Below are 18,873 nucleotides of genomic sequence, written 5' to 3' on the forward strand. Positions count from 1 at the left end.
CACTATTACTTAAGTGTCTTCTTCCTTAGGGATATTATAGGTATTGTGATGGTGTTGCTCAAACAAAAAAAAAGGTATTGTGATGGTTAAACATAGGTTTGAATTCTTTTATTAGTCCCTTAGGATGTTATGAAAAATTCAAGGTAAATTCACTTCTTCTTCTTCTTTTTTGTCAACAGGTAAATTCACTTGAAGGCAGTTGTTTTGGCATTTTCATTTGCATCTTCATGGTGAAAAGGACATGTGACTACAACTAAATGGGATCAAAAACTATAGAAACTGGAATCTTGATGAACAGGTAATAATAGTATTGGTGTTTCAAAAACAAAAAAAAAAGTGTTCCAAGAAAAGTAATAGTATTGATTTACACTTTCATAAATGTGAGTGTCTGTGGAAACATACAAGTCCGAAGATAGTTCAACAAAATAGACTCAGCAAACAGAGAAATCCATGTAATCTACCGAGCCGTTGGGTTCACGTCAGTGTCAAAAGTCAAGCTCACTTCTATAGAACTCTTCGAGTCCATGTCTCTACTCGCTCCACCTCTTGAATTTTCAGATGCAAGACACTCTTTTAATCCAATAACAACTTGACTCATGGCAGGCCTTCTCGTTGAAGAAGGATTCAGACAAGACATTGCTAGCTCAACAGCTTTCCACACTGAACCAGAATCATAATCTCCATTTAGACTTGGATCCATAATGCTTATTATGTCTCCTTTTATAAGCATTAACCCCACCCATTCTGCTAGATGTGACTTTTCACGGCTTTGATCGATCACATGTCGGTTAGTGATGATCTCCAACAATACTATTCCGAAACTATAAACATCACTCTTCTCTGTCAACCAGTTTGTTCTATAGTATCTGGAATGAATTAGAAGATAATTTTTTTATCAGTTTTATTTCTCATTGAAGAAGATGTGGAATGTTATAAGCAGTTATATACTTACTCGGGATCTAGATATCCAGGAGTTCCAGCAACAACTGTTGAGACATGAGTTCCGCCTTCAGTTGGAAATGACCTTGAAAGCCCAAAATCAGCAAGTTTTGCCTCAAAATGTTCATTCAACAATATGTTTGTGGTTTTGACGTCTCTATGAACCATTGGTGGTGTACAACCATTATGCAAATACTCAAGTCCTATGTCACAAAATTAGGAAGGCTTAATCAAATGAAAAGTAAAAAAAAAAAACAAGCATCAGAAAAATCATAGAAATATGCCTACCTTGTGCGGAGTCGATGACTATTTTTAGTCTAGTTCCCCAATTTAAAAGAAAGCGATTACGTGTTCCTGTGTTTTGAATGAGAAATGTATATATGTATGATATCACCATGAATTTACAATAATACAATTGGTTATTATTTATGTCTGCTGACCTGACATATGCTCTTTTAAGTCTCCATTGGCCATGTATTCATAAACTAGAGCCAACTTATCTCTTTCGTCACAGTATCCAACAAGACCAACCAAATTTTTGTGGTGCACTCTAAGAAGAAGTTCTACCTAAACACCAAATCATGATTCAAGAACTTATGATATTAAAGATAGTTTCTTTTTAAGTAGTGATGATGATTGATGAAGGTGAAATCTACCTCAGCTTTGAATTGTTTATATCCTTGAGATGATGAATGAGAAAGAATCTTAACAGCTACTTGTTCTGCACCATTCACAACACCATGATAAACGATTCCAAACCCTCCTTTACCAAGGACTCTTTGGAAGTTATTTGTCATTGTCATAACTTCTGAATAAGTAAATCTTCTATTCTTTGTCATTATTTCCTGTGGAGATGATCTTCCATCTGATGATTGCATATACGATGGATAAGCATGCATGTTTTGATATAATAACTCATGAATTTAGTTTTTGAATATTACCTTCAAGTTTTGACTCTTTTTTCTTTCTGAGAACAAGGAACATGATGAATGCACCAATAAGAACGGCTAGTGAAGCAATTGATGCAATCACAGGTACAATGATACTCTTTTTCTTATGTTTATCCTCTCCATGGTTCACACATGAACCAGCAGTGCAAAGAAGATGAGGGTTGTTGTCGACACTGCAAAATGCAGAGTGTTGTTCATGATGACAAATACATCAATTCATATGATAGCAATTTAAAAGAAAAAGAAATAATAGCTTACTTTAACTTCATTCCTTTCTTCTGAAATATAGAGGGAGGGACTGATCCAGTGATATTATTACCACTTAAGTCTCTGATATAATAGATAAACCAATAAAACATAAATAATCATGTTGCGGAGAAAGCCTAGCGAAAATAAAATGTCAAAATTGTAGTCTCATGAGAGACTTACATGACTAAAAGTGATCTTATGTCAGCTAGAAACTCAGGTATTTCTCCGGTCAAATTGTTATTTGACAAGTCCCTATCGTTAACAAAGTAGAAAACATATCAAATTTGATTCATATCCGAATTCTAAACAAATTTTAAGTTTGGTACACCGTGAAGATGCTTACAACTTTTCCAGGTGAGTAAGGTTTTGGATTGCTTGTGTGATAGTCCCAACTAGTCCACTTGAAGATAAGTTCCTAGAGAACGTGAGATATCCAGTTTAAAACTGACATAATTTTGAAAAGTAAGATAAAATTATTGAGTTAATTATCGTACAAGGAAGTTATTATTGGTGGAGTAGAATTATCCGAGTTATCGCAATTTAGACCATCCCACAAAAACTGTATGGGCACACATGGATCTCCTTGCCAACTGATTCTATCCAGTCCAAAACTATCTTGAACATTCTTGATACCATAAACTGCGATTGTAAAGCTTGATGATATCAGAAATCAATACACAAAAACTCAAAAACATTTGTAGATATATTAGATCAAAGAACTGAAATCTGCATACCGTCATCTCCATTTGTTTCCATTTGCGGGAAATTAATCTCAGTGAAAGCCTCCATAGCATTAAGTAGAGGTGGAAGAGTTGATTTTGAAGTCCTCAGAAGCTGCAAAAGACATGCTCCTTCGTCACATTGCTCTGGTTTTACGTCGAGCACTGTTTCTATTTTTAATGCTGTAGGAGTATAAGGTCCATATGAATATTTTCCATTCATCGTCGTGTTGAATTCCCTTGTGTCGTTGGCTCGTAGAGTCTGAAGCTCTGCAAAGTGCATGTAGGTGTAGAACTTTGCAGTAGGAGGCTCTACGTCCCATGTAATGTTCAATGTCTCGGCATCATTTAGAGGTGTTGCGCCCGTTGCTGCTACCACTTGTGGTAGCTCATAGTTATTGGTAATATTTACCGTTAGATTCGTTGTTACTTGTGTCCATGACTTCTCGTCGAAGTATGCAAACCAATGTCTATCATAGATATCATCTGGATACCTGCCACAATTTTGTATTAGACCACATTTCTTAATATAATATTTTCTTCTGTTTGTGTTTTTCAAATTACAAGAGAATTTTAGTTTTCAAAAATATAGACTGAAATTCTCACTTGAAAGAAAACACACTGGCAATTAGAGTGAGTATAAAAACCCGAACCTGAATGAATCTTATTCTAGAGTATTTCATGTTTTACCCAAACTATACCAGACTCGAATCAAATCCCGAATAAATACCCAAAATACCAAAGCTTCAAGTGAATACCTAACATAAGTGTGTAAAATATAAATAATTGACTCAGACATTCAACTTAATGTGTATTTGGATATTTGGTCATATTTTCAAATATATATGTTGTATACCAAAAACTTTTCTGAGTACTTTGTGTAAGTTCGGATTTCAAAATATTTTTAGATAATAAACATGTACGTGAATCCAAACCAAACCGTAAAAATCCAAACCAAAATCGAATCAAACCTGAATCGAACACAATTCTTATGTGAATACCAAAATGAGACTTAATAGTATGCTCCCAAAAACATGAAATCTGAATGAATACTCCAAACACCCAAAAGTACTAGCAAAGCTGTCTCAAATTATATTTAGACCATGTTCAAAAATTAACTATATATTTAATGATGTATTAAAATAGTTTAAAAAATTATAGTTTTATCTATATATATTTGAGGTTTCTTTTAAGATCGTATCTAAAATTTTAGACTAAAATTTATGTATTTATTTTTTAAATATTTTTAATTTCTAGACATGGACCTTGTTGCAGTTGACCACTAGCAGATGCTGTTAGATGGTCATGCGTACTAGCAATCTATGTAAATCAAAAGGAAATTTTAAATTTAAAACTTTATTTTGATAAAAAGGGGTAACAAAATTGTGGTTTAGTTTGAAGAAATATGCAAGTATAAGTTTTCTTCTCCAATTATAACACAAATAATTAAACACTTATGTTTCATGTAATGTGGAAGTTTGTATCATTTCTTACCGTATACCAAGACCGGAGTTGCTAAGGTACACCCTGAATAAGTACTTCAACGAGCCGCTTTGAGTGACGTACGCAGTTCTCCGCAATGGTCGTAGCTCCAAGATATTTATGAAAGGTATACTTGTTCCTGTCTTGACAAGACATACCTGTAGAGAATTAGATCTCGTCACATGGATGATCTCCTCTCTAGTATCATTTTTAGACACGGTTGTCCATATATTCGGACCGAAGTAAAGGTCAAAGTTTGGGTCGGTCTCAAGACCATCGTAGTTTCCATATACGAACTTGGCCATGATCAGGTACTTGGTGTCGCGTGTTACATTGAGAGTGTAGCAGTTACGTACTCCATCTGGAAAATATCTCAGTGTCGTTAACGGTTTAGTGTAGTTGGGTTCAAACTCCTTGGCGATTCGACCGGTTTTACCAGTGTTAACTAAACCGATATCTGATGTATATGATAAACCGGTTGGGAGTGCGTTGTAAGGAGACTCATGAGGGGGTAAGCCGCAACCCACATTGATGAACCCTAGATGAGATGATATATAATGGATTTAAAAAAAGATCTTATAATCGAAAAACCACAGATATATAAATATTATATTAAGTACAATAAAAATGTACGTACCGGTTGAATCTTGAGCTTGAACAAGATGAAGTATCAGCATGAAAATAGCAATGAACACACAATGTCTCTCCATACTTTTTCCCCACTGTCCAAAGGGGAGAGATCTCTTTTATTTTTGAGATAGAAAGCAATGCGTATCAGTTTAAGATTATAGGAACTATATTTCAAAAGTCAAATACTAGTATGAATCGAATAATGTATGGACGACAAATTTTCTAAGGTGCAAAATGATTCGGTAAGGCAAGTTGCGAGAGAAATGACAAGAATGATAAGTGGTCAAAAAATCACTCACGTCTTTCATCAAAACCACAAAAGCGTTGAATAAATAAACACGCTTTAGTTTAGTCGACATGGGAAAACTATGAATTATTCAGCCGAAACTGAAGCTGATGGTGAAAGCTCAGTGATGCATACATTTTGTATTTTGTTTTTTTAGTATAAAAGAAGTTGGCATGCAAAAATCAATAAAACAGACAACGGAAAAAAAAAAGCACAAAGTTCGATTGAATCACGTATTCGGCTTTGACTTTTGAATAGCACTTCATTGTTTGATCAGTGATCATTGTGGGTGAAGTTTACTAAATGAATCTCCACCGTCAGAAAACGATCATAACTTCAAGAGTTTTCTTTTTGTTTTGCTTTTTGTTTTGTGGAATTGAGTTGAGTTTAGAGAACTGAATTTATTTATCATACTATATGTAATAACATGCGTCTGACATGAAATGAGATTATTAATTTCATTATTTTTTAAGATAAGAAGATATTAGGTCTATTTAATCTGAATATTGTTTTGGTTTTAGGTTAGTTTTTATGTTTTTAATCTATTAAAATATAGCAATCATTCTAAATCAATATTTATTCTATTTATTCGGTAAAAATACTCGAGATTTTTAAAAAATTTCAATGATAACCAAAAACTATTATTATTTGTTTGGTTTTATGTTATATGAATTTTATACAATCCTGTCAAACCTATAATTTGATATTATAATTTTTAAATGCATGGTAAATCAAATCAAACTTAGATAATAATTGAAGAAAAAGAAAAAAAATATTAAGACAAATCATTTAATTCCAATTTGGTTGATTGTGAATGGAAACATTAAAAAAAAAATATTTCAGCTTCCAAGAGGATTAGAATCATCACTTCACTTGTAGTGAATATTTGGTTATATATGTGTTCACGTAAATATGTACATGTATATAAGGAAGGCAAAATATTTGTAAATTTTGATTTGATTCATTATCTTTTTCGATTCGAACAAAAAATCTGGATATTCGTAACTCTACGAAGAAAAACAAATACTAATATGCAATTTCCGCAAAAAAATGAAGCAAATCGTAAATACTAATATTTAAAAAATTGATATTCAATTTGATCCGTTATATGCTTATATATACATATATTTAATGATTTATATATATAAGTTACAAAAATAATATATTCTATACATGTTTTACAATATTTTTATTTACTAAATTTATTAAATTAGGTATTAATATCCAAAAGGTAAATAAGTTTTTTTGTGTATTAAAATTTTATTATTTCATATTATTTTAGATTTTATTTATTTTTAATTTATTTATTTATTTTAACGGATCGAAACCGGTTAAAAATCTAATTTTCCGGATATCCAAGACATTGTTATATCCGGATGGCTACGAGTCTAATCGGATAATTGATTATTCAGACGAAACATATTAGATCACAAATACCTCCAAAATCGTGGATATCTGATTCGTGTCTACTCTTACATGTATGTGTATGTAAAAAATATATAAAGATGGTTGATGAATATATAAATATACCGTAATTAACGTTAAAATATATTTTTGTTCAAAATAACACATGAAAGATAATATTCTATTAAAATAAATTAAGTAAGAATAAAATAAGCCTATACAATAGTTAATTTTTTGTAAATTGTATTTTATGTAGAACTTTGTATAACTCGTAGAACTGTGAATGTGAGTTTTTTTATGGAAAAAACGTAAAATAATATATAGTGTGAACATAATTAATTATGTAGAGTTTGTCTATACGTGACATGTCAGCGTATTCGTTCTCAAATCACAGTAAAATTATCACGTGGTAAATATAATGTAAATACATTAAATGATAATATTTCTCTTTTAATAAATAAGTGATTCACGTGCACGCGACAACAACCTAAAATTATTTAGGTCAGCTGTTTCATTTCTACTATTTTTGCTTGAAGAGTAGAAATTTTTTAAGATCCTGAGAACAGATATATTTCTTATTTATATTTTAAACATACATATACATAATGAATTAAAAATTAAGGAAAATTTAGCAAAATACATTCAAATGAGATTATATTTTGAGAAATACATCGATTTGTTTTGAAAACTACACTTATTTATAAGTGAAATGATTAAAAGAACCTAATTAGATATTTATAATAATTTTAATCTCAAATTGAAATTTATATTTAAAATCAAATATCTCCACTTTTTAAATTTATTACAAAACTCTGTCGGTATATGAAAAAGATGAGAAAATATACATGTGACAGTCTGAACTTAACCATCCGTCTCTCCTGCTATGTCATTAACATTTGAGTTAGAAGGCCTCTTTTTCAACCCTCTGTTTTGACTGGTTCTTAGTCTTCGGTGACTCAATCATAATTTTTTGTTTCACATGAATATTCTGTAGCGAGATTATTAGTTATGTGTCGTAGACTCGTAGTCCGACTCCGAAGTCATTTTAGCTGACAGAGCAACGGATGTCACCGTATATCTATTTTTTTTTTTGATCAACCGTATATCTAATTTTTGTTGATGTATATATCTGATAAATTAGAGGCTCCAAACTTGCTCAAAAAAAAAAAAAAAGAGGCTCCAAACAAACGAATAGAATAAGTACATTATTAAATATTCCCATAATTAAAAGTTATGTACATATTTTAAATATTTAAAAATTAAATGTTTTAAATATTTAAGGATTAAATGTGTCCTCTGTTAATTAATAAAGTTATTTGTGATTTCAATTTTTTTTATTAAAACATGGGCTAAAAATCTTACTACATATGAATAAGTGTACTTTTTTTTGTCACGAAAAATAAGTGTACTTTTCAAGAAACAATTAAAGACACTATATTTTTCAAATTTTAATAGGGTATTTTGCAAATTATACCTAAAAATTAAATTCTATATATTAATAAAATAATAGTATGGTTCTATATATATACTACATATAACATTTTCTTTCACCTGTTAATTAGGACTGGGCAAAAAAATCGAACCCGAAGAACCGAACCGAATCCGATCCAAAAAAGTAGTAACATACCCGAACCGAAATTGATAAAAAATCCGAACGGATTCAAATTTTTGGTATTTAAAAAACCGAACCCGAACCCGATCAGAACCGAAATATTTCGGGTACCCAAATGTATCCGAAATATATTAATATACCTATATATATTAACTAATTTTAGATTTAATGTATATTAAAAGGCATCCAAAAATATATGATACTTTTAAATTGTCCAAAATACTTTAAAAATATATACAAATACTCAAAAATATATACGAAAAGACCCAAACCGAATCTGAATGGATACCCGAACGTCCACCCCTACTCCTAGCCTTCCTTTGACAATTGTTTCCCAAAATTAATCAAGAACAAGAGTAAATGGGTAGAAAATAATGTTTGCAAAGAATGATACGTTGACGGTATCCAAATACACACACAGAAGAGTGTATATATCATGTTCTATGTAATAGTTTATCGCAATGAACATCCATATCCGAGTCTTTAATTCAACACAAATAACAAAACAAAACACCGACTGGATTAGTTTCAAAAAAAAAAAAAACACCGACTGGATTTCTTCAAATACATTGAACATACATTGCTTCAGAAAAAACATAAACGGGCCGGGAGATTCACAATGGAAAGCAAAACAAACAAAAAACAAAGCAAATAGTATTCCATAAAATTACATCAAACATATTTTTGAAAGTTATCTAGCTCCAGGGGCAAACGCAGAGAGACTATAGTCAACTGAATTATTTGTGTACATCTCTTGACTACCCTGTCTCCTTGCAATTTCCAAGGCCACGCACTCGTTTAGCTCCATCACAACGTGTGCCATTGTTGGTCTCTGGTTAGAAGACGGGTTCACACAAGCCATAGCCAGCTCTACGATCTTCCATGCACCGTTTGTGCTATAGTCCCCCATCAGTTTTGGGTCAATGATGCTCCTGATGTCTCCTTTGGTGAGCATGAACCCAACCCATTCATTAATATGAGGTCTCTCTCTGGTTTTATCTATCACAGGCTGGTTTGTGACTATCTCTAGTAGCACTACCCCGAAGCTGTACACGTCACTCTTCTCGCTTAGCCAATTTGTTCGGTAGTACCTGAAAATAGTATCAGAGAGATATATATTATATTTTACTTTCAGTCCACAACAAGAAAACTCAGAAGATGGAAAGATCAACTCACTCAGGGTCTAGATAGCCTGGTGTGCCTGCAACCACTGTCGAGACATGACATTCACCATCAATAGGGAAAGATCTCGAGAGACCAAAGTCGGCTAGTTTTGCTCCATACCGCTCAGTCAACAAGATGTTGGTAGTTTTGACATCTCTATGGACCATAGGAGGCCTACATCCATTGTGTAGATACTCAAGTCCTGTTAAAAATAGTTACTATTAGTGCCAGCCTTGCTTACAGGCAGAAAACATCTTCTTCTATTAATGAACATATAAAGCTAGAGACAATAAGTCGAGTTGTGTCCACCTTGAGCTGCCTCAACGGCTATTTGCATCCTGTTCTCCCAGGTTAGGACATTGCCTCCACGTTTTCCTGTACCGAGTTTCAAATGTTTTAAATTTTGGAAGTAGAGTAGGTTAGGCCAGAGTCATGTAGTGAAAGTGTTTACCAGACATATTTTCCCTCAGGTCTCCGTTTGCCATGTATTCATAGATGAGAGCCAAGTTATCTCCATCATCACAGTACCCAACAAGTCCCACCAAATGTCTGTGGTGAACTCTTAAAAGAAGCTCCACCTGAGAATGTTAACAAAATTATCATTTTAAGACTGCCAGACTTAATAATGTTGAAAACAAAGATTAACATTTTGTAAGCATACCTCAGCTTTGAATTCTTTATAACCTTGAGCTGATGAATGAGAGAGCATTTTCACAGCTACCTCAGCATCATCCAAGTTTCCATGATACACTGTTCCAAACCCTCCTTTGCCAAGAACCCTCTGAAAGTTATTAGTCATCTTAAGTACCTCTGAGTAGGTGATCCTGCGGTCCTTTGATATGATTGATGGATTGGATGATCTTGTCTCACTTTTAGCTATACCGGGAGTGACTGATGGGGGTCCTGGAGCTGTTTAATCAATACAAAAGTGAGTGAAAAGATGAATAGAATGGGTTTTCATTTTTTTCATTAATCTCAAGAACGTACCAGCGTTGGTTTCTGGTTTTTTCTTCCTAACAACGAAGAAAATGGCCAAGATAACTACCAGAGCGAACACACCAGCCACTGATGCTGCGATGGCAACCACTGGAGCCTTACTACTCTTTTCTTTGATAGCCGGTTTTATGGTACCATCTAATCTGTAACCATTAAAAGAGAGAGATGAAGGGAGTCTGGTATATTTATTAAATCAAGTAAAGTATATTGATCATCTTACATTAGTGTTAAAGATTTGCTGTTTATCCTTTCTTGAAGAGTGGTTGGAACTGTGAGATTAAGCTTCGGGTTTCCACTCAAGTTTCTGTGTAAGAAACAAATTTACTAAATCCTTTAGAACAGAACAAGAAGAACGGAAAGGGGAAGAGAGAAGGGTGAGAAAAGAAGCTCACATGAGTTTCAACAACTTCATATCAGCAAAAAATGCTGGAATCTCTCCTGATAAATCGTTCTTTGATAAATCTCTGTCCATAAAAATAGAGAGAGAAACAAAAGTTATTGCAGAGTTATTCTTTTCTTTCACCACAAGAAAATCTTATTGGTGTTACAGTTCAGATACTTACAGCTCTATTAGCTGTGTTAGCTTGGATATGTCAGATGTTATGGTACCGGTCAACTCGCTCCCATTCAAGTTCCTATTTATTGTGAAACAGAACCAATAAAAGAGTATTGTAATATTTACATTCATAATATTTAAAACCTTGTGATGAAGAATAGATAACATACAAGGATATGATCCGTGATGGCTCAGAATCAGGATAACTACAGTTCAAACCTTCCCACCGGTAAAGCTGAGGAACACATGGATCTCCTTGCCAGCTTATCTTTTTGCGTAAACCATATGTGTTCTTGATATTCATCATAGCAGAAACTAATCATCACATTCAAACTCATCTTAGGTTAAAAGACAAGACGTTTTTATCATCATAGAATGACATAGGAACGAACATGTTTACCTTCATCTTTATCTGTCTCAAGTTGTAGAAGGTCTACAACTGTATAAATCTCGAGGGCGTTGAGAAGAGGAGGAAGAGTTGAGTTACCAGTCATTGTAAAAGTGAAATTAAACTTCCCATCAGAAGAACTCATGGCCCTTGGATTGGCGAAAGATGAAATTTTTAATTTTTCAGGCCTTAAAAAGGGGTACCAAAGACTACCATCGTTGTAAGTAATGTTAAACTCTCTGATGTCATTGGCTTTTAAAGTTTGGACTTCAGCAAAATGCAAGTAAATATATGACAGTTCAGTGGCTACATCAAGTTTCCACCATATGCTCCATGGCTCACTAGCATTTACCGGGACACCAGCAGTTTTTATCACGGCTTGAGGCACTTCGTAGAAGCTATTACTTGTATCAACATTAAGATCAGTGCTTATCGTTGCGGTATCAGAATTCAGGAATGGACTCCATGCTTGGTCGTTTTTGTCCTCATCATATCTGGAAACATGCATGTTTTTTTATTTGTTACTCGAGAACAGGCAAAGATCATACAAGTAACTGTTAGATAAATACAACGAACATGTTGAATAAATTAAAATGATCGGGATTAAAATTTCCTGAATAATTTCAAAGAGTTGAATCAGTAAAAAATGAGGGCGGGCAGTCTATAGTTGAAAACATGCAGCACTGCCTAATCCAAGGTAAAAATTAATTTTAAATTAAAATAAAGATTGAATTATGTGTTGTCTTTTCTATTGGTTATTGAGATATTTATTGGTTATTAGAGCTTGTCCATCCATATCTCATTTGCTTTTTGCAGATGATAGTCTGTTTTTCTGCAAGGCGCAGAAGGAAGAATGTCAAACTATTCTTAGGATTCTAAAGGAGTATGAGGCGGTATCAGGTCAACAAATAAACTTTCAGAAATCTTCTATACAATTTGGACACAAAATAGAAGAAGCTAGCAGACAGGAATTAAGAGATATTTTGGGAATTCAAAATCTAGGAGGAATGGGCTCTTACCTGGGATTACCGGAGAATATTGGTGGATCCAAAATACAAGTCTTTGGGTTTATACAGGAAAGGTTGAACAGTAGGGTAAATGGTTGGACTTTCAAATTTTTACTAAAGGTGGAAAGGAGGTGATCATTAAATCCGTGGTAACGGCATTACCAAATCATGTGATGTCGTGTTATAGGTTACCAAAGGCGACTGCAAAGAAATTAACGAGTGCGGTTGCGCAATTTTGGTGGAGCCCAGGAGGGAGTACAAGAGGCATGCATTGGAAATCTTGGGACAAACTAGTGTTAAGTAAGGAGGATGGAGGCTTGGACTTCAAAGACCTTACGGATTTTAATACGGCAATGCTTGGAAAGCAGCTATGGCGACTGATTGAGAAACCCAAGACTTTATTCTCACGGGTCTTTAAAGGACGGTACTTTAGGAATGCTTCACCCCTAGAACCGATCCGATCATACTCTCCGTCGTATGGCTGGAGGAGTATTATCTCTGCTAGATCTCTGGTTAGCAAAGGACTAATCAAAAGGGTGGGAACAGGATCTTCTATCTCAGTATGGAATGATCCATGGATCCCATCCACTCGCCCGAGACCAGCAAACAAAAATCTTCACACTAACTACCCAGATCTTACAGTGGATTCTTTAATTGATTCAACTACAAGAACTTGGGATTCGCAGGCACTTCGGACTTTGGTAGATCCTCAGGATGTACAAATTATTGAAAGTATACCGCTTAGCAGGAACCGATTGGAGGATAGGGATGGATGGCATTTCACAAACAACGGAAAATATACGGTGAAGTCAGGATACCAAGTAGAGAGAGTTTATCCTGATAAGGAGAAACCATTAGCAGTATTTGGACCTTCAGTTGATGCTTTGAAATCATTTTGCTGGAAAGTAAGATGCCCACCAAAGCTTAAACATTTCCTATGGCAATTGGTATCAGGGTGCATAGCAGTGAGAAAGAATTTGCAGGCAAGAGGGATAAAAGGGGACATATGTTGTGATAGGTGCGGCGCTCCCGAAGAATCCATAAATCATGTGTTTTTTGAGTGTCCACCAGCGCGTCAGGTATGGGCTCTTTCGCAGATCCCTTCCAGTCCAGCTATTTTCCCTTATCAAGGTCTTTTTACAAATATGGATTATTTATTTTGGAGAATTGATCCGAAGATGGAAACTTATCAGTATGCTTGGATTCTATGGTACATCTGGAAAGGAAGGAATAATAAGGTTTTCAGTAACTTAGATGTGGATCCGAGAGATACTTTGAAACTGGCAGAGACAGAATCAACACTTTGGATGGAGGCACAAAACGCAGATACACAGAATTTGGTGCGACAAGTTGAGGTAGTACCACAGACGGCAATACCAGGACGTTGGTGTTTCATAGATGGTTCGTGGAAAGACAAAGACAGTTTCTCCGGCCAAGGTTGGTATAGTACTTTAGAAGGTTTCGACAGTTTGATGGGAGCACGGAATGTCAGAGCAAGTCTTTCTCCCCTCCACTCGGAGGTAGAGGCTCTGATATGGGCAATGGAAAGTATGAAAAATTTGCGTCAGTTCAGGGTTACGTTTGCAACGGATTGTTCTCAATTGGTAAAGATGGTTTCGGAACCAGAGGAATGGCCAGCTTTTGCAAGTTATTTGAAAGATATAAAGACCCTTAAAGACGGTTTCATCAACTCAGACATTATTCATGTACCAAGACAGCAGAATATGCAGGCGGATCGACTAGCACGTAGTGCCAGGACACAACCGTCTTTTGTTGTTCACATGGATGCAGAGTTGCCGGCATGGTTTTCAGCGACCGGATGAGAGTGTGTTTGTTTTTCTGCTGATGACAAAAAAAAAAAAATTGAGATATTTATAATATTTTTCATCTAAATTATTTGACATTAATGATTTCATAGTAGATTAATTTTTGTATATAAATTTAGACCAAAATCTTCATTTTTATACTATATAAATAAAGACTTGTTTCATTTGATGTCATATTAAAAATCAATCTTTTGTAAAATGGCTTCCAACAATTTTTTTTTGTTTTTACTGTTTGAAAATAAAATCAGTTAATAATATAAAAAGAAAATAAAAATATTAAAATATTATGAAATTGTTATTTTATTTTAATTTGATTTCAATCAAAAATTGTTTTAGTATGTAGTTAAAAAATTATAAGAAATAAAAATATGAAAAATGGTGGGTTAAAGTGTTGAATTCTAATAAACTAAAATATTGTACATGTTAAAATTAAAAAGAATGTTGGATAACTAGGTGTATTAGAGAAAGAATGTGATGTGGAATGTAAATAAAAAGGTGCTGAAAAACTTGAGCAGTGTAGATAGTCTAACCTGATGACCCTTGAACTGGTTGAAAAGTATACTCTGGCGAAGCGCTTCAGTGACCCGGTCTGTGTGACGTAACTTTTATTATTCAACGGCCGAAGCTCAAGCGACGAGATGAACGGTGTTGTTGGTCCTGTCTTAACAAGACACACTTGAAGACGTTCTTGCGTTACGACATGAATAATCTCGGTCATTGAAAAATTTGCTACTCCTACTATCGTAACAGAAGACCATTTGTTAGGACCAATATGAACATCAAAGCTAGGGAGTTGATTCAGGCCATCATAGTTCCCATACACAAAGCTTCCTCTGATCAGATATTTGCTGTTGGCTGTGACGTTGAGGTTGTAGCAGTTTCTTTGACCATCAGGGAAGCTTCTCAAGGACCAAAGTTGTTGCTGAAACTGAGTCTTGTACGAATCATTGATCTTCCCAACCAATCCACTATCAATGTAATCTGCGTCTGATTTGTATGTTATATTCGTTGTCTTCTCCACGTAAGTTGTGTTCTTAGGCACCAATCCACAATCCAAGCTAATGAATCCTATTCATGACCAACATCAGAGAGATAAACAAATAAAAACTTTCAAAAAGAGTAATAATAAACACATCATCATATCTCAAGAACCTGCTTGGTTTTGAGCTTTGACTGATCTCGTAATGATAAAAGCGATGATCAAGAAAAGAAGAAACCAATCAAGAAACTTCATTTTTTCTTGAATAGCTGATTAGGTTCAGAGAACACTATTATTCATTGTTCAGTGCTGTTTGATTAGAAAAACTTGAGATAACATTTATATCGGTCAACTTTGTGCAAAGTCTTCAACATTAGATTATATCAGGTGATTGTACCACTAGCCTTACTTGCCTACGACATTGTTTATTGCGTCAGGCCACTAGGTTTCAAATTATATAAATATAGTGACATCAAACGAACGAGTCAATTTTGGCAATTGTGATATGTGACCTCGTGTTCGCTATGTTGCCTATAATAACAAAGAGCTGATTCTTTTTTTTCTGCAAAGAAATGTTATTCTATTCCTCAGATTTGATGTGATCTGAATAGTTTGATCGGAATAGACAACCAATAAAATAAAGTTCTCTATGTAAAGATCTTGCCGTCATATCTAAAGAATCTGAAATTTGATTTGGTGTTCTTGGAATATGAGTAATATTAAAATCCAGGAAACATATATGCAAAGTCTATATCCTTTCCAATTATTTTGTAAAACTTGGCCAGACATGTAGTTCCTTAATCATGGCTATCAAATCTTTGCAGTCTATTCCAAAACTCTGATATGTCAAGTATTGCAGTATACTCTAAATCGCCTGTTTTGATGGGTATTTTGGGCCCATCAAATCAACACCTTTTGATGAACCATCTCCTTTAGTTTAACTTGCTCTTGGTTTCCTTGATGACACTTGATGATTAGGCCGGCTGTGTCTGTTACTGCGAGCAGACGGAGAACCTCGATGGAGGAACTGAGTTTTCTTACTGCGAATGTCCAATGGAGCACTCATTTTGTTGCCACTCTTCTTACTCTTAGACCTTCCGTAAGAAGTATCACCAGCATGGCGTGATGGTTCAACTATGTTAGAGGAATGTTGTCCAGCTTACATCTCCATAAGATCAATGCCCAACAAATCGTTATCCTGAACATCACATTCCATCATCATGTTTATCAGCTAACTTCATATCAGATAAATCTCCAGAGACAAGTGCATCCTCATTTATTGCTGACGTTTTGGGAGAAAGTGAAAGTGATCGAGCTGTCTCTTTGGCTCGGAAGGTGACATTCGCATTCAAAACCACCGTGCGCGATGGAGTCACGATTGTGCTGGCCAGATTCTTTTCTTGTCGCATTACAACCAGCTCATCATTCTCTTTTGATTCCTATTGTCCACTAATCTCGTGAGGACCTTCTGTGGGTAACTTTTCACACTGAGTAAAGCCACTGCTGCTTAATACATTGGTAAGATTATCATTTTCCATATTCCTTGGCTTTTCAGTCCTCTCCTTTTTGCGCCAAGTAAGTTCTTGCTTATGGACATAAGGTCCTGGTTGATACCTAACAAAGAGCTGATTCGCATATCTAGTTTCGCGATAATATATATAACTACCACCTCTAAGATTAAACTTTGGTGTTTATTATTATTTTACAATAAAATTGTAAACTTTACACTTAATAATACCATGGTTCAAGATGTGCAAATATCCAAGATAATAAGAGCATCTTTAGTGACAAATCTCTCTAAATAAGTACCTAAATATTAGTTTATTAATATTTGTAAATGTAATATGTTATGCAATTAAAATTAATGTTTTCTAAGATGTACCTGTAAAACCTGACATTTGGAGAACAGTATCTCAGAATAAGTTTGATAGTTTTTTTTGTATAAAAAATAAGTTTGATAGTTTTTTTATAAGTGATAGGTGTTTCAACTAATTACTCTTTTCTAGCTTTTATTTTTTATTAATATTTTCTTCAGATGTTGAGAAGATCAACATTGATAAAGCTCTTCTCAAAAGTTTCTCAAAAGACTAAAATTAAAATTTCAAAATTAATAAAACTAAATACAACAGGATAAGTCAGCAAATATTCTCTTTCCATTTGTTTTGCATCTCTGAGAGAAAAGACACCTTTGTTCTCTTTCTTCGCTTTTCTGTTTTTTTCAAATATTTTTTAGTTTTTGAATGAGAAGAGTTTTGGTGAGAAACTACCAATGCTCATGTTCTAAAAGAATCCACCACAATATTATGTATCTCACCAAAACTATTTACACTAAAAACGATAATAAAAGTAGAAAAAAAGACCGACAAAAAAGTAGAAAAATGAGAAAAGCAGAGATTATCTTTCATTTAAGAGACTCAAAATAATTTGTGAAAAATCCTCATCATTAGTTAGTATATTGTGATTGGTTTGACTTTTATTTACTTAAAACTGTAAATTTGACTAGTTAAGAGACTTCTGAAAAAAAACTCCCTGTAAGCGATGATGCTCATAATATCAAAAATCATAGTCCAAAACTTGGATTTTTAATTATGGACTACTTTGATCCAAGCCTGTATCCTGAAATCCAATCCACAATCCAAGCTGGTGAATCCTATTCATGACGAACACCAAAAAGATAAACAAATAAAACACTTCCAAAAGAGTAATAAAAAAACATCATAATGTTACGAAGAACCTGCTTGGTTTTGAGCTTGGACGGATCTCAGAATGGTAAAAGCAATGATCAAGAGAAGAAGAAACCAATCAAGATACTTCATTTTTTCTTGAATAGCTTATCAGATTGAGAGGACACTATTATTCATTGTTCATTGCTGTTGATTAGCAAAAACTGAGATAACATAAAATATTGGTCAACATTTACCAATTCTTCAAATTTTACCAAGTCTTCAACTTTTACCAAGTCTTCAACATTAGATTATATCAGGTGGTTGTAACACTACTACTACCACCCTTACTTGCCTACGGCATTCTTTCTGATGTCAGGCGTGGAATATAACTTAGATATAATATAAAATGTGGAATCATATAAAAATAAGAATATGAAATCCACCAATAAAATTATTAACGAAACCAGAAAGAACGAAAGGGAAAATATATAAAGCGTATCAGTTGCCTCTATTCTAAGTCATTCGTCTTCTACACAAAACAAATGTAAAAATGAGAGGGAAAAAATATTATGAAAATAACAATATATTTTTTGGTTCAATTTTGAAAAGATAATATATTTCAGTTTCTTTTAAACGTAATCCTGATTCTATTGGAATAAAACAAAAACTGAGTGTTTTTAGCGAGTCAATTTTGGCAATTGTGATCTATGACCTCGTTAAACTAGATCCGAGACTTGATATCATGAAACTCCGGATCCGGATCCGGATTCGGATAGTGATTTATCCGGCAGATCCGTACGGATTCAGATCGGATACGGATCTAGACCTATTATATATTTATACCATATGTAGTTTTATATAAAATAACTAAAATTTTATTTTTATTAAATTTCAATAATTTTCAATTTTATTTAAGGAAATAATTTTAAGAGCATTTCCAAAAAGTCATTTTATTTTGAAGTTTGCAAAACTTCATATTTGAAGTTTTAAATTAGTCTTCTCCAAAAGCAAAACTTCAAA

The 18,873-nt window shown here is 33.9% G+C and overlaps 2 protein-coding genes across 2 annotated transcripts; both read right to left on the reverse strand.

The window, feature by feature from the left end:
* Positions 1-277: 277 nt before the first annotated feature.
* LOC108827123 (probable LRR receptor-like serine/threonine-protein kinase At1g51820) lies at positions 278-5,136 on the reverse strand. Its single transcript, XM_018600505.2, has 13 exons — positions 4,977-5,136; positions 4,352-4,877; positions 2,873-3,351; positions 2,633-2,777; positions 2,482-2,553; positions 2,319-2,390; positions 2,148-2,219; positions 1,881-2,062; positions 1,596-1,804; positions 1,380-1,506; positions 1,228-1,293; positions 953-1,142; positions 278-866 (listed from the first exon to the last, which is right to left on the reverse strand). The coding sequence occupies exons 1-13, from the start codon at positions 5,047-5,049 to the stop codon at positions 458-460; spliced, it is 2,622 nt and encodes an 873-aa protein (XP_018456007.2). The 5' UTR covers positions 5,050-5,136; the 3' UTR covers positions 278-457.
* Positions 5,137-8,774: 3,638 nt separating this feature from the next.
* LOC108858921 (probable LRR receptor-like serine/threonine-protein kinase At1g51860) lies at positions 8,775-15,520 on the reverse strand. Its single transcript, XM_018632773.2, has 13 exons — positions 15,361-15,520; positions 14,739-15,276; positions 11,388-11,869; positions 11,158-11,302; positions 10,995-11,066; positions 10,824-10,895; positions 10,652-10,735; positions 10,423-10,574; positions 10,097-10,344; positions 9,887-10,013; positions 9,745-9,810; positions 9,448-9,637; positions 8,775-9,362 (listed from the first exon to the last, which is right to left on the reverse strand). Exons 1-13 carry the CDS (start codon positions 15,440-15,442, stop codon positions 8,963-8,965), a joined length of 2,658 nt encoding a protein of 885 aa, XP_018488275.2. The 5' UTR covers positions 15,443-15,520; the 3' UTR covers positions 8,775-8,962.
* Positions 15,521-18,873: the final 3,353 nt, after the last annotated feature.

The sequence above is a fragment of the Raphanus sativus genome, chromosome 1 (genome assembly GCF_000801105.2).
Source record: "Raphanus sativus cultivar WK10039 chromosome 1, ASM80110v3, whole genome shotgun sequence".
NCBI lineage: Eukaryota > Viridiplantae > Streptophyta > Magnoliopsida > Brassicales > Brassicaceae > Raphanus > Raphanus sativus.

Excerpts from the sequence above, each read along its gene's own strand:
- LOC108827123 (XM_018600505.2), bottom strand. The coding sequence starts at position 5,049 with ATGGAGAGACATTGTGTGTTCATTGCTATTTTCATGCTGATACTTCAT. Across the intron at positions 2,554-2,632 it reads CCACCAATAATAACTTCCTT|GAACTTATCTTCAAGTGGAC; the intron begins GTACGATAATTA and ends CACGTTCTCTAG. Across the intron at positions 1,507-1,595 it reads ATAAACAATTCAAAGCTGAG|GTAGAACTTCTTCTTAGAGT; the intron begins GTAGATTTCACC and ends TTTGGTGTTTAG.
- LOC108858921 (XM_018632773.2), bottom strand. The coding sequence starts at position 15,442 with ATGAAGTTTCTTGATTGGTTTCTTCTTTTCTTGATCATCGCTTTTATC. Across the intron at positions 15,277-15,360 it reads CAAAGCTCAAAACCAAGCAG|GATTCATTAGCTTGGATTGT; the intron begins GTTCTTGAGATA and ends GGTCATGAATAG. Across the intron at positions 10,575-10,651 it reads AGCAAATCTTTAACACTAAT|ATTAGATGGTACCATAAAAC; the intron begins GTAAGATGATCA and ends TAATGGTTACAG.